The sequence below is a fragment of the Entelurus aequoreus genome, linkage group LG13 (assembly GCF_033978785.1).
Source record: "Entelurus aequoreus isolate RoL-2023_Sb linkage group LG13, RoL_Eaeq_v1.1, whole genome shotgun sequence".
Classification (NCBI taxonomy): Eukaryota; Metazoa; Chordata; class Actinopteri; order Syngnathiformes; family Syngnathidae; genus Entelurus; species Entelurus aequoreus.
In genome coordinates, this window is record NC_084743.1 from 50131294 (window position 1) to 50155176 (window position 23883).

General features: G+C 39.1%; 1 protein-coding gene across 2 annotated transcripts in view; it reads right to left on the bottom strand.

The window, feature by feature from the left end:
* The window catches only part of LOC133663476 (calsyntenin-2-like), a 722813-nt gene that overhangs the window by 28601 nt on the left and 670329 nt on the right, over nucleotides 1-23883 (bottom strand). For both annotated transcript variants that reach the window (XM_062067961.1, XM_062067962.1), the window contains 3 exons: nucleotides 20554-20765; nucleotides 4363-4533; nucleotides 798-943 (listed from right to left, as the gene is read on the bottom strand). In XM_062067961.1, coding sequence (XP_061923945.1) covers nucleotides 798-943; nucleotides 4363-4533; nucleotides 20554-20765 — 529 coding nt within the window. The remainder of the gene's footprint in view (nucleotides 1-797; nucleotides 944-4362; nucleotides 4534-20553; nucleotides 20766-23883) is intronic.

Consider the following 23883-nt stretch of genomic DNA (forward strand, 5'->3'; position numbering starts at 1 on the left):
TCTAAACAACCTCGCGCCAACATATCTCTCCGACCTCCTTCAGCCTTACTGCCCCACCCGATCCCTAAGATCAGCCGATCAGCTGCTACTAACGGTCCCTGACACAAGGCTGAAGCTTAGAGGTGACAGAGCGTTCGCCGCTGCTGCTCCCAAGCTCTGGAACGACCAACCTCTGAGTGTTCTCTTCCTGTTTTTAAATCTCTCTTAAAAACATACTTTTAATCCTTGGCTTTTAACACTGAGTGATATCCATCCTGCAATGGCGCCCCATAACACACCTGCTGTGAACCTGTTTTTTATGTTTTATTTATTTATTTTTTATCGTGTTCTGTTTGTGTTGTGTTGTGTTTGCTCGGTACTCATATTATCTTTTAACCTGCCCATTGTACAGCACTTTGGCTACCCCTGTGGTAAATTTTAAATGTGCTTTATAAATAAAGTTGATTTGATTTGATTTGATATAATTTAGTTCATAACCTTCCAGACTTTGCATTCTGAAATTCTTCACTGGTACAAAAACTGACTCCATAAAGACAAGTTTGGTTTTGACAAAGGCGGCAGTTTACTCAAATTTCTTGTCCATTGGACTTGCTCATATGGATCAACTCCACTAATTGTACTTTTTTTTTGTCTCAGTGCAGTCCCTCGATTTTTTTTTATTTTGTAAGATCCATTTTAATCGAGTTTGGTGCGCTCTCTCACATTACCACAGGTATGTGCACTGTACTGTACCGCGGCCCCACCATTGCATTGCAAAATCACATGCCCTTTTCGAGCCCTATATTTGTTACACTGACCTCCAAGTTAAACTCATTGCTGGTGTAGCGTCCATTGAGCTCTGAGCATGTGAGGCGGAACCTCCTCTCTGTTAACTGTGCAGGTTGCCAGTTGGAGTAATGCACCTCTCGGATCACCTCTTCGTAGTTTGACATGGAGTCCACACCTGTTGGGAGACAGCAATAAGAATAAACCGAAGTATGCAAATGACATTAACATTGGAAACTTCACTTTGTAACGTCATCAAAGCTCCCCTTTACGCATTCACACACTGCACTAGCATTTTGGAACAATGATGAGAAGAAAGATAAACAAAACATACATTTTACAATGTTATGTTTTTTTGTATCTCATAGTACATAACTGGTGCGTTCAAAGACCCTTGATTAAAGTTAGAAACAAAGGCGTCACTAGGTCTTAAAAACGGGGAGACTTAAATCCCAGTAGACACACTACTAATAATATCAATAATCATGATAATGATGTATTATGATTCGTATTACCCACTAATGATAATCCCAGCTACCCAGCAGGCACAAGACATTGATACAATGTTGATAATACACACATGCTCTTTAAAACTGACTTCAAAACAATGTTGCGAAATAGTTATATTTGTAAATTGAGACAACGTTGATGTTCAACATTGGATCCACGTTTGAAAATGATCAAATTTCAATAGTCAAATCAACGTCAGAACCCAACATTGATTAAATGTTGTCAAAAAGCATCTTGTCTTAATGTTATGTTTGAGTTGCTCAATGTCAGGACTAGTGTTGTTTTGGTACCGGTACTGGTACCAAAATGTATTTTGATACTTTTTGGTACTTTTCTAAATAAAGGGGACCACAAAAAATTGCAGTATTGTCTTATTTTAACATAAAATCTTACGGTACATTAAACATATGTTTCTTATTGCAATGGAAGAACAATCCATCCATCCATCCATCCATTTTCTACCGCTTCTTCCTTTCGGGGTGGTGGGGGGTGCTGGAGCCTATCTCAGCTGCATTCATTTCGTTCTTAAATAAAATAGTGAACATACAAAAAAACTTGTCTTTTAGTAGTAAGTAAACAAACTAAGGCTCCTAATTAGTCTGCTGACATATGCAGTAACATATTGTGTCATTTATCATTCTACTATTTTGTCAACATTATTAAGGACAAGTGTAGGAAATGAATTATTCATCTACTTGTTCGTTTACTGTTAATATCTGCTTATTTTCTCTTTCAACATGTTCTATCTACACTTCTGTTAAAACTTAATAATCGCTTATTCTTCTGTTGTTTGATACTTTACATTAGTTTTGGATGATACCACAAATTGAGGTATCGATCCGATACAAAGTCGTTACAGGATCATACATTGGTCATATTCAAAGTCCTTATGTGTTCAGGGACATATTTCCTGAGTTTATAAACATAATATAAATGTAAAAAAAACGAAAGAAGATTTTGTGGTGCTAAAAAATATTGATGTAATCATAGTCCTATCGACTATACACTCCTGTAATTGGTATCATTACAGTGGATGTTAGGTGTAGATCCACCAATGGCGTTTGTTTACATTTTGACGCCAGTGAGCTACGGTGTGTAGTGAAGCATGTTTAGCTATTCCTCGTCCTGCAGGGATGATACTTGTAAGAAACTTACTTTATTTGTCGCCATGGAAGCGAGGATTAGTGATTTAGAAGTAGTTAAAACACGGCAGACCGGGGATGTACTTTAGCCCCTAGCTAGCCATGTCTTAAAGCACCTCTTCCTGAGGGCGTTTCAGTGTTATAACTAGGGATGATGTTCTAAACCGATTCTCCCGGTTGTTCGATAAGAAAAGAACCGATTCCATGGACTTGAATCCCTTTTTGAGAATCGGTTCCCGTTATCGAGGCCACTATAGTAAAGAAAAAGAGTTGGTTCTTTGTTCGAATCCCTGGGAACGAATTCCAAATGGGCAATATTATGCCCATTTGATTGTACTCTTACTGACACCTTGTGGCAATATGAAAATACTATGCGTCAATAGTTTGGGCACTTCCGGGTTGACGACGTCAGTTAATTGAGAAGTACACAAGTTGTGTTAGCTCTTACAAGCCTTGGAAAAGATAAGGCTGTAAGTAAACTGTTTAACTTGTTTATGTAACTCAATATTAAGGTGGGAAGTGGTTACATTTGATAGTAAGATGTTTATTGAAAAATGATTTTTGTGCACTGTTTCAATGGATGATTTGAGGACTTAAAATGGCTGCTAGTCGTGTATATCCACCATCGAAATAGTTTCAACACTCAGAAGTATTTGTTTGATGATAGTACTGTATATTTGTGTGAAGCTAATATTTATATATTGTGTATTAAATTTCAGTATGTTAATTGAATCACATAGCTTATACATTTGTCATTGTGTGTATTTCAGTTTAAGAAAAAAAATAACAGTCCAGTGCAAGACAAAAGTAAAGATAGGAAAAGACAAAGCAAGATCAACAACAATAAAGAGCCTAAATGGATTAATCTGCTTTGGAACTTTATTAGACGTCTTGGATTGTTTGTTAGCTGTCTGCCTGTGTGTGTAGTTAGTATGTTCCAATAGCAGCAGAAGTGCACTTTTTGGAGAGCTGTATTATTTTCAGTTTTGTGCCCAAGGGACTGATTTTATTTAACACTATATTATTATTTATACACCTATAGTGATCACAGAGACAGGTTGTTTTTGTGTTACTGTATATATTTGTTTTTCTGAAAAATCCCACTTAATATACTTTGGGTAACAACAGTCAATATTTTTTTTTTTTTTTTTTTTTAGGGGGGTATTTATTTATTTTATTTCAGTTTTTTCTTATAAAATAAAAGTGAGCTTTTGTTAAACCAAATATTGTGTTTTTTCCCATATACAACAACCTATCTCGATTGGATAAGAGAATCGATAAGAGAATCGATAAGAGAATCGATAAGGAATCGGTTCGATAAGAGGATTCGATAATGGGCTTGATAATTTCTTATCAAACATCATCCCTAGTTATAACTTCACCTTTATCGTTAGTTTTTAAGCCAAAATGCGTCCGTTCTCCCTTTTCGGTCCACACACTGTGTCTGCTCGTAAGTACTCTGTGATTGTGCGCTGCCGAACATGCTCGTCTGCTCGTAAACTAGCAATGACACGACGTGACGACGACGGGATTGGTACTTTTCAGAGGCGGTATAGTACCGAATATGATAAATTAGTATCGCGGTACCATATTAATACCAGTATACCGTACAACCCTAGTCAGGACCTAATTCAACAAGTTCTCAACTTTGTTTTAATGTCTCGTGCCTGCTGGGTAATCTTTACACGGAAGACATATTTTTTTTATCATGTTAAGGGAATGTGACTATTTCAAATCATATTCTGGCCAATTTATATTGAATTTGGTGGCACTTAAATTAAATTTGAAAAGGCACTACCTACGTTAGTGCTTAAATTGCTATGAAAATAATGCTCACAACAATGTTGTTATCAGCAATGATTTTTGGGACAATCTCCAGCAATATAAGTTATCAGCCCAGGCCTACTCATACTCATACTCATACTTCCACACCACGGTAACGAACCATATATGGACATCCCGGATGTGGAGTTGGTGGCATCGAGGTGTTTCCCAAGCAGAATGCTGCGCCCCAGTTGGAGTGACTCCTGTGCAGGGTTCAACTCCTCGCCTATTACCAGAATATCGCAGTAGTCCAAGTTATGGATGATCTCCTCCAGAGTGCCTCGTCTTTGACCTGCAAACACGCACGTCTAATAAGAAGATCTGAAGTCACACCTGTAATTGAATAGATTGTCAAATGGTCACATGGCAGGACTTTGTGCAGGTTTAGGTGTGATTCTGTCATGCCGCCCCGAGGCGCTCCTCAGGGAGGTCTCTGCAAACGTTAGAGAGCCATAATTCCAACAGTGCAGATCACAAAACACCTTCTCCGAGTCGTCCATTCCAATTACTCGTCACTACACACCGCCATGAGCTGCTGCAGTAACGAGTCCCCTCAGACAGCAATTGCTGGCTCTCTCAGCTTGCTCGCTTAAGTACTTGCATCCTGACCCAGCTCTCCGCCTCACCGTCCCCCTCCCAAGGATGTGAAGCAGCTATGCCCATTTAACAGCCTCTGAAGCTGTATCCGTGTTGTGTGTGCACGTGCGTGTGCGTAGTGGAGCAGATGGATGAGAGACTTTGTGTAAATACTGGCTTTCTTTGAGGGCTATTTGGGTTTTGTGAGAGAGAGTGAGGTGTAACTCATGAATACCAAAATACAGTTTTAAACGTGAGGCAAGCCTTCATCTAGTCTGATCAAAAATAGTTCCTTTCACGGATGAAAGACAAAGCCAGCACTAATTCCCTTCATGTGCTTTTACTGAGCACAGGCAGCACCACGGCGAGGTGTGTATTTTTCAGCAGTACAACAGTGAAAAATTTGACTTTTGCTTTCATTTTCAAATCCGTTTTTAGTGATGTTTTATGTAGCCCTTACCAGTAAACAATACCTGCTATACTCGCTGCCTTTCACCTGGCAAAACCCAGGTACTGTCAGGTACACTATATTGCCAAAAGTATTTGGCCATCTGCCTTGACTCACATATGAACTTGAAGTGCCATCTCATTCCTAACCCATAGGGTTCATTATGATGTCGGTCCACCTTTTGCAGCTATTACGGCTTCAACTCTTCTGGGAAGGCTGTCCACAAGGTTTCATGGTGTGTTTATAGGAATTTTCGACCATTCTTCCAAAAGCGCAATTGGTGAGGTCACACACTGATGTTGGTCACGAAGGCCTGGCTCGTAGTCTCCGTTCTAATTCATCCCAAAGGTGTTCTATCGGATTCAGGTCAGGACTCTGTGCAGGTCAGTCAAGTTCATCCACACCAGACTATGTCATCCATGTCTTTATGGACCTTGTTTTGTGCACTGGTGCAGCTGCTCGGTCATGGAAACCCATTCCATGAAGCTCTCTGCATACTGTATGTGGGCTAATTGGAAGGTCACATAAAGTTTGGAGCTCTGTAGCACATGACTGTGCGGAAAGTCGGCGACCTCTTTGCACTATACGCTTCAGCATCGCCTGACCCCTCTCTGTCAGTTTACGTGGCCTACCACTTCATGGCTGAGTTGATGTTGTTACGGACCTCTTCCATTTTGTTATAATAAAGCCGACAGTTGACTTTGGAATATTTAGGAGAGAGGAAATTTCACGATTGGACAGTTCCACGCTGGAAATCACTGAGCTCCTGAGAGAGGCCAATTCTTTCACAAATGTTTGTAAAAACAGTCTCCATGCCTAAGTGCTTGATTTTATACACCTGTGGCCGGGCCAAGTGATTCTGATCATTTGGATGGGTGGCCAAATACTTTTGGAAATATAGTGTACTACAAACCATTCTTAGCAGTGCCTGGTCAGTCAGGGCTCCATCTGTGTGTATATACAGTGGGGCAAAAAAGTATTTAGTCAGCCACCCATTGACAATCAATGGGTGGCTGACTAAATACTTTTTTGCCCCACTGTATATATATATATATATATATATATATATATATATATATATATATATATATATATATATATATATATATATATATATATATATATATATATATATATATATATATATATATCAGTGGCGTGCGGTAAGGTTCATGTCAGGTGAGGCACTGACTTCATCACAGTCAGTTTTACAAACATATGAACCCTAAAGAGTATCTTATTCACCATTTGATTGGCAGCAGTTAACGGGTTATGTTTAAAAGCTCATACCAGCATTCTTCCCTGCTTGGCACTCAGCATCAAGGGTTGGAATTGGGGGTTAAATCACCAAAAATTATTCCCAGGCACGGCGCCGCTGCTGCCCACTGCTCCCCTCACCTCCCAGGGGGTGAGCAAGGTGATGGGTCAAATGCAGAGGACAAATTTCACCACACCTAGTGTGTGTGTGACAATCATTGGTATACTTAACTTTAACTTTACACTTACAAACTGTAGCACACAAAAAAGCACATTTAATAAAAAAAACGTTATTATGGTCATACCTTTACTTATAAGTGCGGGAGCAGTGGTGTTCATGTTGGAAGAGTTGTGAATGAATGAAATATGAAATCCGCGCTGCAGTCTGCAGGTGTACCTAATGTTGTGTCCCTGTTCACGGCTCCTCCGGCGCGCCGCGCGAGCATTGTTGTTTTTGCACTTTTTGGCTTCTTGTTAAGTGACTTTTTTTGGGTGGATTCGGTCTTGCACGTGGAGGGTTTGGGTGCGGGCTTTGGTTGGTGTGGCGCTCCCGTCGGGCGGTGCATTCTGCGGCGGAGGTGCTTGGCACCAGGAGGCGGGGTTATGAGACGAGTCTCCAGTTTTATGATCGCTCAGCACAATAAATACGTTACACACATACAGTTGTTGACAAAATACACTGTACATTATATACCTCAGCTAACTAAACTATGGAAATGTATAATATAATTCATATAGCAATACGGTCTCACTGCACAGCAGGCCAGCAGTTAGCCGAGTCATAGCGCACAATCCATGTTGAGGCACAAATCAGTGACGTGCCTCAACTGGCTGCTGATCTGTTGCTGATCACCGTCTCTTCTCAGTATTTGAACGGCAAATGTGAAAATAAAAATAAAAATAATCTAAAACTGGTGAAGTTAAATGGAAAATAACTTTAGTTTAATCACTGGATACATATAACAATTAATTATTTTTTTTTCTTTTTCCTTTTTTTTTCTTTCCATGATGGCAGGTGAGGCCGTGCCTCCCCTGCCTCTAGTGACTGCACGCCACTGATATATATATATATATATATATATATATATATATATATATATATATATATATATATATATATATATATATATATATATATATATATATATATATGTATATATATATATATATATATATATATATACATATATATTAATATGAATATATATATATATATATATATATATATATATATATTAATATATATATGTATATATATGTTTTTTATTCCATCCATCCATCCATCCATTTTCTACCGCTTATTCCCTTCGGGGTCGCGGGGGGCGCTGGAGCCTATCTCAGCTACAATCGGGCGGAAGGCGGGGTACACCCTGGACAAATCGCCACCTCGTCGCAGGGCCAACACAGATAGACAGACAACATTCACACTCACATTCACACACTAGGGCCAATTTAGTGTTGCCAATCAACCTATCTTTAACTTTTATTTAACCAGGAAAATAATCCTATTGAGATTAAAAAAACTCTTTTTCAAGGGAGTCCTGACCAAGAGGCAGCAAAGTTACACATAAAACTACATTCACATTAAAATGACAGGATTGGTATCAAGTAAAGCAGTTACAGATAACTGAGGCTGCTTCAAATTATCTGTTTAGATTTAAAAGCATTTAAATTTAAATTCAGTCATCTTCCAGTCTCTTTGTAACATGTTCCAAGCCCAAGCCAAGGAGCTGCATAGACTAAAGCTTTTTTCCCCAGCTCAGTGCGAGCAAAAGGAACAGAGAGCAACAGTTGATCATTGGATCTCAGTGCATAAGAGTCCGTACTTCTCTGCGTAATCAATGTACAAATGTAATCGGGCAATAGTCCCAGAAGAGCCTTGTAAATTAAAGTGTACCAATGACACTGTCTCCTAATGGACAGAGAAGGCCATCCCACCCGAGAGTACAAGTCACAGTGGTGATGGCTCTACAGTTTGTGATGAACCTCAAAGAAGCATGGTGAACACAGCCCACCATCTGAAGACAGGAATGAGTAGCATTCATTAAACAAGATCACCATAATCTAGCACAGATACAAATGTGGCAGAGACAAGGCACTTTTTTACACCAAAAGAAAATAATCTCTTATTACATAAAAAAACTAAACAATGTAAGTTTTAGTTTCTTCACCAGTTTATCAATAAAATGTTTAAAAGTGAGGGAGTCACAAAGGTATTTATATTCATGCACCACTTCTATGGCATTCCCTTCAAGAGTGGACACTGCCTATGTTTGGAGAACAGCATAAGTTTTGTCTTGTCAGTATTGAGAACCAGTTTTAAGTCAATAAATAAGCTTTCTGCTGGGAATTAACAGCCTATTCAAGAGATGATCCAGAGCAATAAATACTAGTATTGTCAGCATAAAAATGCATATTAGCATCAGAGAAATGTTGTTCGAGATCATTGATGTACAAGATAAATAAGAGGGGCCCCAAAACAGATCCCAGAGGCACTCCCTTATAAACCGTGATCAACTCTGAACAAAGGACCTCGTATTTAATACACTGGGTACTGTGTTAAATAATTTGAAAACCAAGCGAGCATATATTCTGACAGTCCAATAAGAAACAGTCCGCGTTTTAAATCAGCATGGTCTACAGTGGCAAAAGCTTTAGAGAGATCAATAAAAAGCGAGACACAGCGCTACAATGATGTAATTTATAAATATATATATAATATATAAGATATTTATAAAACAATCGTGTCTTCCTACCTACTTCCTCCAAACGGTCCATTTGGAATATCATCCATATACTGTACTGTACAAATGTACCCAAACATATTTAAATTTGTGCAAAACCGGCTGGGCTACAACATCATGTCGATGATGAAACCCAAAGAAGGAAAATGCTTTGTTGTTTGTTTGCTTTTGTGGTGAAATTCAAGTAAAAATGAGATGTGTGGTGGCGATCACTGGTGTCTATATTCCACACAGTCATAGCAAAACAAATCAGAAAACAACTACTGTAGTAACAAAGCTGGAGGGCTTCATTTACATCCTACACTCAAAACAAACCGTTTTTGAAGGCAGTCAAAAATTGGCTTCAAGATAGGTCTTAACAGCAAAATCTATGCAAACTTTTGACCAAAGAACCATCATTACATGTTATATAGAGTATATATTCTTTTGAAAATAGAAACAAAATCATGATAAGACCCCTTTACACCATGGACTGCAAAAAATACAAAATTATGTTTTTTTTCGATTCTTTAAATTGGCCAAAACTGCTGATCCCCTGAACCCTGATGTACACTACATAAGATGGCTATAAAGATGCAGGCACTGTGTAAAGATAATAATGTGGTCCATAAGGGGGATACAACCCTCCAAGAAGAAAGAAAGATGAGGCCCTATTAGAGTCATATTATATTTAAAAATACTTTTTGAAGCAAAAGTAAAACATCTGACACAATAAGGTCCAAATATCGAGCACAATCATGAGTAGGGTTTGAATTTGGACGATTCTGATTCAGGTTCCCAACGATTCTTGATACCAATTATTTTAAGAGGCTTCATGTGACGGCCCCGGCGCATCCCAATGCGCACTTTTTTTGCGCTCTATAGAGCGCAACTCTAGGAGCGCACTTCCAGGAGCGCGCCAAGCGCGTGTCAGTCCGGCGGTAGCAAGCGACTGCAATCAATCACCAGCAATCAGCGCACCTGCGGCTGATCAGAGGACCGCCTTCATAAGCCTGCACAACCTGCTATCCCGGGCCAGAACGTAGCTACCTGTCCTGTACAGTGGGCCAAACCTGTCTAGCTCTATGATATACTCTTTCTCTGTGTTTCTCCCTCTTCGTGTTGGAATGGTCCCGTGTCCCCATTGTCGTATCTTGCAGCAACCCTCCGTTCTCGCGTGACAAGCAGTGTGTCTCGTCTTCCCCTGTGTTCCCTTCTGGTTCTCTGGCTGCCTCTTGGATCTCGACCTCCTGCCTGGATACGGACCTTTTCACGCCTCTCAATCGCCCACGACTTCCTGCCTGTCTCTCGGATCTACAAGCCTGCCCTGCCCTTTTGGACATGCCTCTCGCTCAACACTCACGGTAACACTGAGCAATTAATTCCCACACATTGTCACACACCATACACTGTTGGATTTAGTCACACTCCATTCCCCTGTTAGTTTAATATTATTATTTGTTATTTACAAACGTTTGTATATATATATATATATAGGGCATATATATAAATAAATAGAGCTTAATACTACGCCCCTGTTGTCTGTGCCATCTCCTCCTCCTGTACACATAACACTCCAGGTAGTATTACAGAAAATATCAATCCTTAGAACTTGAATATGCCAGTGAAACTCAAAATGTTTGAATATCGTGCTCCAGTTCATTCATGTCAGCAATTTAACTTCAAATGTGAAACTAATATGCAATATAAACTCATTGCATGCAAAGTAAGATACAGTATGTCAAGCCTTTATTTGTTATAATTTTGATAATGGCTTATTTTTCTTTTATTTCCAAACCGAGGTTTTCATAAGCTGTAAGCCATAATCATCAAAATTATATCAAAATAAGTCTTAAAAATCTTGAGTTGCATTGTATGAGCCTATGTCATATATGAGTTTCACCTTGTAAATATATTAATGGAATAAACAAACCTTTGCATGATATTCACCTGTAAATGTTATGAAGTTTATTTCCATAGGAGTAGACTTTTGCACAAGTTTCACTTTATTTTTGAAAACCTCATGAAAAATACATTTACACATAACCTTTGTTTGTGTGTTAGAGATTGGGATGTTGCAATCAGGTTTTATGCTGCCAATTCCGATATCGATATCAATGAATGAAATTGCCCGATGGCCCTGCGATGAGGTGGCGACTTGTCCAGGGTGTACCCTGCCTTCTTCCCGAATGCAGCTGAGATAGGCTCCAGCACCCCCCGTGACCCGATAGGGACAAGCAGTAGAAAATGGATGGATGGATGGATGGAAATTGCCCGATATCGAATGAGTGAAATCGTCCTGTAGTAACTGTAGTTTTTTAAAATGTATTTACGGTGAGTGTTACTGACAGTATAACAATATGAACAAAATATTTAAACTAGTTCCGTATTCTCTTTCATTGCATACAATTGTTGGAGCCAAACAAAGTCAATAGTACACAATAACTAAACAAAAATAATAACTACCCATTGAAATTATTAGTTTTTTACCCTCAAACTCCTCCTACTGTCCAGGGAATAATTTCCAGAATTTGTAAACATTAACAAAAACAACAAGAAAAAGCTTTTGGACATACAAAATTGTCGATCTAATCACTCTCGTAACGATCATTGGTATCAACACTACTGATTTATGAATCGATCAGCCTTCTTCTTACGCGTATGTTTGGCCGAGTCCAAAAGTTATTCTTCTTTTATCGACTCTCTCGATTCCTATGAATCTACTTGTTAATTTCCTGTTAATAATTGTTTACGTTTTGCTGTAACGCACTTCCATCTACACTTCTTAAAGTTTGTTAACCATCAACCACCTGCTCAGTGGCCTTGTGGTTAGAGTGTCCGCCCTGAGACTGAAAGGTCTTGAGTTCAAACCCCGGCCGAGTCATACCAAAGACTATAAAAATGGGACCCATTGGCACTCAGCATCAAGGGTTGGAATTGGGAGTTTAAATCACCAAAATGATTCCCGATCGCGGCCACCGCTGCTGCTCACTGCTCCCCTCACCTCCCAGGGGGTGAACATGGGGATGGGTCAAATGCAGAGGATCATTTCACCACACTTAGTGTGTGTGTGACTATCGTTGGGACTTTAACTTTAACTTTCTTGGGTTATTTGGTGGATAGCTTAGCGATAAGCTTGCAAGCTCCTGCTTGCTTTTTCTCTGTGTGTAAGATGTTTAGCCTCGTCCAGTGATAACAATACTAAATCTAGTTTATTCCCCTCAATGGAGGATTATTGACTTAGGGGAGAGGCTCTACACAAGGGGTGCCCATTACGTCGATCGCGAGCTACCGGTCGATCGCGAGCTACCGGTCGATCGTGGAGGGTGTGTCAGTCGATCGCCAGCCAGGCATTAAAAAAATAGTCCAAAAAATGAGCGATCATAAATCTTCACTATGGCGTCACTTTCATCACTTGATTGACATTCACGGCACCCGAGGCTCCTCTGAGATGATGCTGGCTGCTGCCAGCTCTTTATTAAGAAAAAATTACCGACAGGAAGGCGAGAAACACTTTTTATTTCAACAGACTCTGGCGCCGTACCTGTCGTCAAAACTCCAAAGACCGACTGCACAGTTGCACAATAAAAGCTCTGCTTCATCCTGCCTGCGCTAACAAAATAAGAATCTCAGAAAGCTGGCGTGCACAAGCTAGCAAGCTACGGAGTTTGCTGCCAATGTATTTCTTGTAAAGTGTATACAAAGGAGTACGGAAGCTGGACAAATAAGATGCCAAAAACCTTTCATATAGTATTGGACAGAAAGGAGGACTTTTTTTCTCCTCCATTTGAAAATGCGGACGTTATCAGCACCACTGTCTGATTCCTATCAATGCAAGTCATCAGAATCAGGTAATACATCAACTTATATTATTGTCTTCATGAAAGAAAGGAATCTATATGTGTTAAACATGCTTGTATTATTATTAAACACCTTTTAACTTATTAACAATATTAATTATATGTGTTAAACATGCTTGCATTATCTTTAAACACCTTTTAACTTGTTAACAATATTAACTATATGAGGTTAAACATGCTTGTATTATCTTTAAACACCTTTAACTTGTTAACAATATTAACTACATGTGTTAAACATGCTTGTATTATCATTAAACACCTTTAATTTATTAACAATATTAACTATATGTGTTAAACATGCTTGCATTATCATTAAACACCTTTAACTTGTTAACAAAAACATATCTTTCATAAATAAGTAAATATAAATTATATATATGAATGAGGTAGATCCCCACGACTTGATCAATTGAAAAGTAGCTCGCCTGCAGAAAAAGTGTGGGCACCCCTGCTCTACACGGTGTATGGGGATACAATTAGCTGCTAGCCACCTCTGTGGTAAGTATTGCTCGTATTCCGACAAGTTATTTCTTCCCGGAAGTGAAAACCAGTGGTGGTCAACCAAGCTCAGATGGGCCTATATATTCCTGCAAAAAGCAGATATTGGTAAACAATCCAACTGTGCAATGGAATACATCCCTATACTTTATCAAAAAAAAGATGTGTTGAGTGATAAAGGATTATTAGTCTGTGGAGTTCCCAAACATATCAAACTCTCGTGTGCTCCAGACGCCATTCTACACGACACAAAAGATGGAAACTTGGAAAAGCATGGAGTTCTACAACTGCTTTGTGTGTTGCTGACTCAAAGAACATTGCCTTCAAGACTCACCCGGATGAATAAGCGTCGTTTTTGATCAGGTAAGGTTGCATTTCATGATTTAATTTGCCATCTACTGATGTTTGTTGCAGTTGTAAGCGCCGTTTACGAAAAGCGTGTTTTCCCCGTCTTGATCAAAATATAACTATAGATGTCAACATTGTGTATGTGCTGAAAGACGTGATGTCTGCACAACGGAAATAGGAATCGTTTAAAAATGTTAATGTAGGAGCTCGTTCCTAGATGCTCGATTCCCAATCCTAATGATGAGTGAGTAAATGACTTGAAGACTTTGACCGGCCTTGGGAAAAAATATCAGACTAAGCCATAACAGATAGACCGAGGGAATAAAGCAGCTGCGAGTTGTCAGTAAATGAATGAAATGATAGGCAACCAAAAGCACAATGAATGATTAAGACGGTCTAAAAGAAATGTATTGGATGGACTAAAATAAGATGTATTTTAAATCCTTTAATTCTCAAATCTCATTAGGGGAACTTCATCTTGTGTGCGTCCCCCACATGTTCTCTATCTGTCGGTCGCTTTCTTTCCAACTGTTTCTTTTCTGCAGCTTCCAGCTAATCACTTCTCCCAGCTGCCGTCTCTATTTCACCAAGGGAAAGAACTCCTCCAACATCCGAAAGCACTGCTCTTTTCTGCCCTGCTTCCTTCCCTGCATTATTCGCAATGGAGGGCTCAAACCTCCCTGGCTCTAATCTCCCCCTAATTAGCTGCGGGGTCAAGCCGAGTTGGGATGTTCCTGCCACGGTGGTCAGGGACAAGACAATTTTTAAATACTCTTTTGTCCATGGTTTCGTTGACTGACGCCAAGGTTCAGGTCTAAAGCTACAGGGACATCAGTACACAATTAGTACGTGAGAGGTTCTACAAGACATGGGCGGCCAGAAAGCCCCACTGCACAAAATGGCTATGTGAGCGTTTCTTTACGACAAATACTTTAGCTTAAACTACATTTTACAGCTGGAGAAAAGAGGGCTCTTCTCTGGAGTTGAAGCTAAAAAAAAAACGGTTACGATGCACAGCTGGCCAAAAAACAAAGACCATAACCTGGATTTAAGTAAGCAAACAGGGTTGGGATTGCTAAAGTGTCCCAAGGAATGTTGTCACAACAAGAATTTGGCACTTTTATAGGTACCTACTGAAGTCCGTTGGTACAACCGCGTACCGATTTACGTCAAATCAAACGGTTTTATGAGCGGGAAACAAGCAGTCAAGCACTCAAGGTGGACTCAGTTGGACTGCCTCTCGGTAATGGTACAATTTTCCATGCCAAGCAAGAAGAAGGCCCCTTAAAAGTATAGTAAGGCTCCACCGTTCAAAATGCGCTAGCTCGATGCTAATTTATACTGGATTTGCTATAGTCATGCGACCAATTGGCCATAGCGATTTTACATGGCAACTTCAACACCTTTTAATTGGATAATCAAAACTATGTAATAAATACAATAATTACAGGACATACACTTTGTAGGGCTCAACAAAAGACGAATGGCACATTCGACTTAATGGCAAAGACTACTTCCTGGCCAGGCAATACACCAAAGTCCATACACTACCTGCATGTAAAGTCTGCTGTATAATACAGTACAGTATAGTATTTGCAAATGAGACACAGGAGTGTAAGAAAACAACATAACACCTAACCAACACAGCTCAGTGTTAAATATTAAATAAATAAATAGTTTTATTTAAATGAACATTTAATAACACGTTTGAACACACACAAAAGCACCGCAAATAAGTAGTGTTGAGTACCGGTATCCATTCCCGGTACTGTATCAATTCAAATGTCAAATGTACCCATCCCTAGACGTCACCTTAATATACCTTATTTTTCCAAATTATAAGCTGCTACTTTTTTCCTACGCTTTGCACCTGGTGGCTTATAAAACACTGCGGCTAAATTATGTATTTACTTTGCTAACGGCCATAATGTTTTGGATTCAAACTAATAGTTTTCATGTAAGTTGACTTAGACACTGAAAAGGTGAGTTATTGTTTGTGCTATAGCACCATATTTTGGATGGGTTCGCTCATTGCAGGTGCTGCCCGTTGAAAATGTACTTCCTATTTCTGCTTTGAACCGGGAGTAAAACCGTCCATAGCGTTTCTGCTCGAAAGGATTCTTCATCACTCCAAGCAACGTTTGTAAGTTTCACAATATAACTAAAGCAATTCATACTTACTAAACCGTCTCATGTGTGATGCCTGTAGGAGTGTTTTCATGCATATTTGTACGTGCTATCGTATTGTAATCTAGCTAACGTCATTAGCGAATATGCTAAAAAGTTTACGAGTGTCTGTGTTAGTATTATTCATTTACAATGGCATTCTTTTTCTATTGTTTCAGTTTTGTAAATTCACCAAAACGTCATCGTGGAGTTATTTAGTCTGGTTTAGCTGATTGGAGAGCAATGACTTGAACAATGACTTCTGTTTTGTTTGATAAACCGTTTTACTGCCGTGTGTCAGGTACTGTTTGGAAACAATTAAGGTATGTAAATAAACATTTACAAATCTTTTGCAGCTTATGGTCCAGTGCCGATGATATTATTAAACATTTTTATCTCTTCAAACATTTGGTGGGTGTGGCTTAAATACTGGTGCGCTCTACAGCCCGGAAATGTACGGTACTGAATGACCAGGTCATTTTATCAATAGATTTTTTTCATCCTTGATAGTAAGGGCTTATTCCAAGATTGCAAAGGCAGGATCCATTAGGCTCAAACTGTAAACGAGTGGTTCAGGGATCATACACCACATAGTCCAGACCTGAACCCAAATCAAAACCTTGGGATTTTTTTCCGAGAAGACTTTGCAGCGTGGTGCATATCTCGCGTCATCAATATGGTGGAGAAAATGAATGCAAATGTGGTCAGAAATAAATTGTGACATTGCAGAAGGCCAATAAAAGCACCAGTGCAATGTTAGAGTGTGTGACTTTGTATTTGTCAAGATTGCACATGTTCTCATCCAGTGTGGTGCAAAAGTAACCACTAGATTTTTTTTTTTAAATGACTGTGGCACAATTGTTTTTTTTGACAAAGTAAAATAATGAGTAGTACAACAGATACAAATACCAAAATCAGGCAAAAACAGTAACACAAAAAAACAAAACCCAGTTTGTACTACATGGGTGCCAAGGCCTTAAATTGTGGTCTGAATAAGGTGTGGAGAATTTCCCATACTCAGAATCATAAGGGCAATATCTATTTGTCAATTTGTCACAAAGCAACTAGCAAACTGATGGGAGCTCAAGTATTTTATTTTATTTTTTACTTTTTCCCCCCAGAGGTGTACTGAATGATTTTGGTCATTTCTGCTGCCGAGTACAAAAGCATGATGGTGTTTGTCAAAAAGGGTATTTACGAACTATATCATAGTCATACCGACTCCCTTGAAAGTGTAGCAGGGCGGAACATGTGATGATGAACTGTAAGAGAGAATACAAATCTTTACTTTTACTTTCCACCATAAGACTCCGCTTACATTGGGGCTACGTCATATGGTACCAAGCAGGCGGTTGTATGGGTATACAACCACTGACAATAATACTAATAATAACGGATTAGATTTATATAACACTTTTTTAGACACTCAAAGGGCTTCGCAGAGAACTGAGGATCCATCATTAATTCACTCCACATTCACACATGGTGGTGGTAAGCTACATTTGTTGACACGTTTTGGATGAAGTCCAGTCAGACAGCCATGTTTAAGATTATTTAGCCTTGGCAGATGTTGGCATAGTTATATAACTACAACAATGCACCTTTACATTGTTGACGAAAATCTATAATCTTACCTTTCATGCCAGTAGGTCTGTGATGCGGGACTATTAAAAGCAGAGGCATGTCAGACATCTGGAAGATGTGGTGGTCCTCGGTAATATAGTTAGCTTATTAGTTAGCTAGCTAAGTTATGTGAAACATAGCTTTGACTGTCATTTTAGCTAAAGTCCGCCAGCTAAAATGTGTCTATACACTTATGTTCCAGGTTTCTAAGATTTTCTTTTTAAGGAAGCTAGATAGCTTTTTAAAATTGTCTCTCTAGCGCCACCTTTAAAATGAGTAAAAAATTGCCTCCCCCACCAGTTTCACGTATCGACACAAAAATCGCTGGCGACGTTCGTCATGACGGTACGCACGGAAAGGTCTCAAGAACCCATACCTGAAAACGAACAGAATTTCGGCCATTTTGTCGTACTATAACAAACTCTTCCAATGGACTTTGACCAAATGAGTCACGGTTAAAAGGACAGATACTAGGGCTGTGAATCTTTGGGTGTCCCACGATTCGATTCAATATCGATTCTTGGGGTCACGATTCGATTCAAAAACGATTTTTTCCTGATTCAAAACGATTCTCTATTCATTCAATACATAGGATTTCAGCAGGATCTACCCCAGTCTGCTGACATGCAAGCAGAGCAGTATATTTTTGTAAAAAGCTTTTATAATTGTAAAGGACAATGTTTTATCAACTGATTGCAATAATGTAAATTTGTTTTAAATTCTCAGCCTGGCAAAGCTTAACAATGCTGTTGCTAACGACGCCATTGAAGCTAACTTAGCAACCGGACCTCACAGAGCTATGATAAAAACATTAGCGCTCCACCTACGCCAGCCAGCCCTCATCTGCTCATCAACACCCGTGCTCACCTGCGTTCCAGCGATCGACGGCGCGACGAAGGACTTCACCCGATCATCCGTGCGGTTGGCGGCTAGCGTCGGCTAGCGCGTCTGCTATCCAAGTAAGTCCTCCTTAAAGTTACAGTATAAATAAGCAGTGTTGGCATTAACGCACTTTTTGTGTCTTTTTACATATTGAATTGAGAAAGGACGCGAAATTCCGGAAGTTTATACATGGGATGATTTTAAACATCACATGTGTAACTGAGAAGGACATTCTTACTCAACAGTCATACATGTCACGCTAAGGGTGACCGTATAAACACCGCCAACACTGTCATAAAATGTGCCATATTGTGAAACCACACTAAACAACAATGACACACACAACATAAACACAACAGAACAAATACCCAGAATTCCCTCCAGTACCAACTCTTTTTTTTTACCGATTACGGCGCGTTTCGTTTACCGTATCTTCCAGACTATAAGATTGAGCTTGACCATCTCAATGCTTATGAAGCGTTGGAAGGGGTGAAAATGGTCTTAAATTGAAGATGTCAAGAAAAACCGTCATTCTGTATTTTCATAACCAATTTTAATGATAATATTGATTTTAAACATCCCATGTATATTTGAAAGAAGGGCATTCTTAATCAACAGCCATACATGTCACACTAAGGGTGGCCGTATAAACCAGTGGTACCCAACCACCGGGCCGCGGCCCAGTACCGGTCCGTGGATCGATTGGTACCGGCCGCACAAGAAATTAAAACAAAACAAAAAATATATATTTTTTAATTAAATCAACATAAAAAACACAAGATACACTTACAATTAGTGCATCAACCCAAAAAACCTCCCTCCCCCATTTACACTCATTTGCACAAAAGGGTTGTTTGTTTCTGTTATTAATATTTCTGGTTCCTACATTATATATCAATATAGATCAATACAGTCTGCAGGGATACAGTCCGGAAACACACATGATTGTATTTTTTTAAGACAAAAACAACAACAAAAAAAACATATTGTGAAACCACACTAAACAACAATGACAAACACATTTCAGGAGAATATTTGGACCGCAACACAACATAAACACTACAGAACAAATACCCAGAATTCCCTGCAGTACCAACTCTTCCGGGACGCTACCCTATTTTATTTTGTACAGGGTGTAATTATAAGTGTGACCAGTAGATGGCTATCAAACATAAGAGATAAGTCTCAAGTAAACAACACCAACATAAATGTTCCATTGAAAATATAGAACATTACACACGGCGCTCAAAAATCTATCAAAATGTTTTAGTAGTACATGTTTTACTACCATTTCTAATATAAAGTAGTGTAAAGTTCTTACTTATATCTGTCAGTAAACTCACCATGAAGGCGCTAAAACATACCGGTAAAGTGAGTTTACATTAATTACCCAAGGAACTTTATTTATATTATTGGTCGACTTCAAAGTTATGCACTTTCCGGTACAGTTTCTTAAATTTTGATTCGCCGAAAGTTTTATCTATCACAAATACTGCATTTGTTTTCTTTTGTGTTATTTTTTAACGAATGAAGTAACGTTTATGACAACCTTTTTCCAAAACACAATATAGAATGTGAGATACAACAGGATAATGCATACGTTTATCATTTGTTTTCACAACGGTTACAAAAAAGTGGGACCCCATTTTTATGACTTCATGGGGTGCCTGCGACCCCATTTCTGAAGATTCCTAGCACCAACACTGAATAAGTATTTCTGAATGAAGTAGTCATTGTTGTTAGTTAGCACATGCCTAAAATATTTCAAGCTGAAACTTAAAAGCCGGTGGCTAAATTAGAGCCACTGAATAGGAGAGTCGACTAATCGTTAAGACTGTTGATGATTGTGATATCAAAACAGTCGTAATTTGCAGCCCTGATACAGTCTTTTGTTATTCTTGCAAGTGGCATTTGATTTGACACTATCTTACCTGTGTGTTGTGCAGCAGCGTCTACTCTGGTGACTGTGCTGATGATGTGGAGCTCCTGGAAAAGTGCAACACCGCCAGGAGCCCTGAGGTCAGAAGCCGGTAGACTGTGTCGTTTCAGTCCAGTGATGGTTATCCTGGGTTCGCTGGGCTGCAGCACCATCACAACCGCCTCTATGTCAGGGATGGTGATGCAAGTGTCCTCACCGAAGCACCTGCAAAAAAAGAAAAACACTGCACTAGTGATTGGAGGATACATTGTAGCAACGCATTGTATGGTTATTTCTCGATCAAGGGTCTAAAACTGCTCAGTGTCCGCCCTGAGACTGGTAGGTCGTGAGTTCAAACCCCGGCCGAGTCATAACAAAGACTATAAAAATGAGACCCATTGCCTCCCTGCTTGGCACTCAGCATCAAGGGTTGGAATTGAGGGTTAAATCACCAAAATGATTCCCGAGCGCGGTGCACGCTGCTGCTCACTGCTCACTGCTCCCCTCACCTCCCAGGGGGTGAACATGGGGATGGGTCAAATGCAGAGGATAATTTCACCACACCTAGTGTGTGTGTGACTATCGTTGGGACTTTAACTTTAACTTTAAAATGTTTCTAAAATGTTTAGTGACCACAATGAAGATTTTTAGTAAATTTTTCTTATGATTCGGATTTTGTTTGCCCCAGATTTTGCATATGCAGTCAGAGTTATAGTATGGTCAAACATTGCATGTAACAAATTAGTTTGTTTGCCGTGGAATCGAGTGCCCAGCCAACACGTTGTAATCGGTTAGAATAAACCACCGTTATTATATATTACACCGCATTATAATAAAGAAGGCGAGAAACACTTTTAAATTCATGAAATACATCTTATTGACGTACGCGTCCACATGGCTCCCCGCTCTCCAATTTTCACCATCTTCAATAAAGGTAAAAGTTATGTGAAATATTTATTTTAGGGCTTTTTTAATCATATTAATTACATTTTGGAATTTGGACAATCATGATTACTTACAGGTGATTACTTGCTTGCATAATTTAAAGTTGCTTAAAAAAAGACCCCACTATTTGTGCACAAATGCAATTTTATTGTCAGAATGTCATGCTGTCATGTCATTTATTTCTACAAAATATGGCAACAGTTTTATCCAAAGTTCTTACAGGATGTAATTTGGAGTGAAATTTACCAGCGAGCAACTAATTTTTGTACTAATGTATGAATTGACCTGATTACTGACCATATAGCAGTTAAAGTAAAAGAGCTTGTATTGTCAAAATAAATTGCATAATGAATCTAAGTGTGTATATGATAAATGCAATATTTTTTGTGATTAAACATGTGAGTTAACTCGTTAATTTTGACCGCTCTAGTTTATTTATCCATTTCATTCAGCATTCATATGCATTATACACTGTTTTCTGCATGTAAAACTTGAATCACTCTCTATAAAATTGGTTCTGGAACCAGTTAATTGGAGCATCCCTCCCACTAGTTGGCATAGGAAATGTCACAGTAAACGCTGTAAGATACGAGCAAAACATCTGGTCTTACTCTCTAGCATTAGCTTATAGCTACAGGTTGACATAACTTAGTTTTTCCAACCATGGTGTTACGCTCTGGTCGGATTGTTGCGATGGTTGTGTTACCAGGAGTCTTTTAATTCCACATACAGGGCTAAATTTAAAAAACAAAACAAAACAGCGTGTCGCTCGGAGAGGCACGGGAAAGCCCAAGCAAACTTAGCTTAGCATGAATATCAAATAAGGTAGTAGTGTCAGAAAACAAAACTCCAATAACAACAAGCTGGTGCTAACGTAACTGTAACCAGTGGCGAACAAGAATCCTGCAAGGAAAGTAGGGTGAAGCGGGCATGATTGGGATTGGCAGCAGGTGTGTCCCAATCACCAAACAGAGGCCGGTGTGTAACGCTCAGTATGCCTAGCAATGGGCAAGTAAACAAGGCAGGACTAGGAGCACTGGCAACATACAAAACCAGTGAAGTTGGCACGTTGTGTAAATTGTAAATAAAAACAGAATAAAATGATTTGTAAATCCTTTTCAACTTATATTAAATCGAATAGACTGCAAAGATAAGATATTAAATGTTCGAACTGAGAAACTTAATCATTAACTTAGAATTTAATGGCAGCAACACATTGCAAAAAAGTTGGCATTTTTGTTGGGGAATTTTTACCACTGTGTTACATGGCCTTTCCTTTTAACAACACTCAGTAAACGTTTGGGAACTGAGGAGACCAATTTTTGAAGCTTTTCAGGTGGAATTATTTCCCATTCTTGCTTGATGTACAGCTTAAGTTGTTCAACAGTCCGGGGTCTCCGTTGTGGTATTTTACGCTTCATAATGTGCCGGAGGACACAACGTCCACAGTTTCCAAAAACAATTTGAAATGTGGACTCGTCAGACCACAGAACACTTTTCCACTTTGCATCAGTCCATCTTAGATGAGCTCGGGCCCAGCGAAGCCGGCGGCGTTTCTGGGTGTTGTTGATACATAGCTTTTGCTTTGCATAATAGAGTTTTAACTTGCACTTACATATGTAGCTACAAAATGTAGGTACTGACAGTGGTTTTCTGAAGTGTTCCTGAGCCCATGTGGTGATATTCTTTACACACTGATGTCGGTTTTTGATGCAAATACCGCCCGAGGGATCGAAGGTCACGGGCATACAATGTTCGTTTTTGGCATGGTTGCTTACGTGCAGTGATTTCTCCAGATTCTATGAAGCTTTTGATGATATTAAGGACCGTATGTGGCGAACTCCCTAAATTCCTTGCGAAAGCTCATTGAGAAATGCTGTTTTTAAACTGCTCTACAATTTGCTCACGCATTAGTTCACCCCATCCTTGTTTGTGAATGACTGATCATTTTATTTCCTGTTCCGATTAGCCCGTTTACCTGTGGGATGTTTCAAATAAGTGTTTGATGAGCATCCCTCAAATTTCTCAGTCGTTTTTGCCACTTGTGCCAGCTTTTTTGAAATAGGTTGCAGGCATCAAATTCCAAATGAGCTAATATTTGCAAAAAATAACAAAGTTTACCTGTTTGAACATTAAATATCTTGTCTTTGCAGTCTATTCAATTGAATATAGGTTGAAAAGGATTTGCAAATCATTGTATTCTGTTTTTATTTACCATTTACACAACGTGCCAACATCACTGGTTTTGTAAATATAACACTAAACAAAGAAGAATGTGACTTTGAAGGACAGTGCTGGGAAGAAGTATCAATCAATCAATTAAAGTTTACTTATATAGCCCTAAATCCCAAGTGTCTCAAAGGGCTGCACAAGCCCCAATGACATCCTTGGCTCAGAT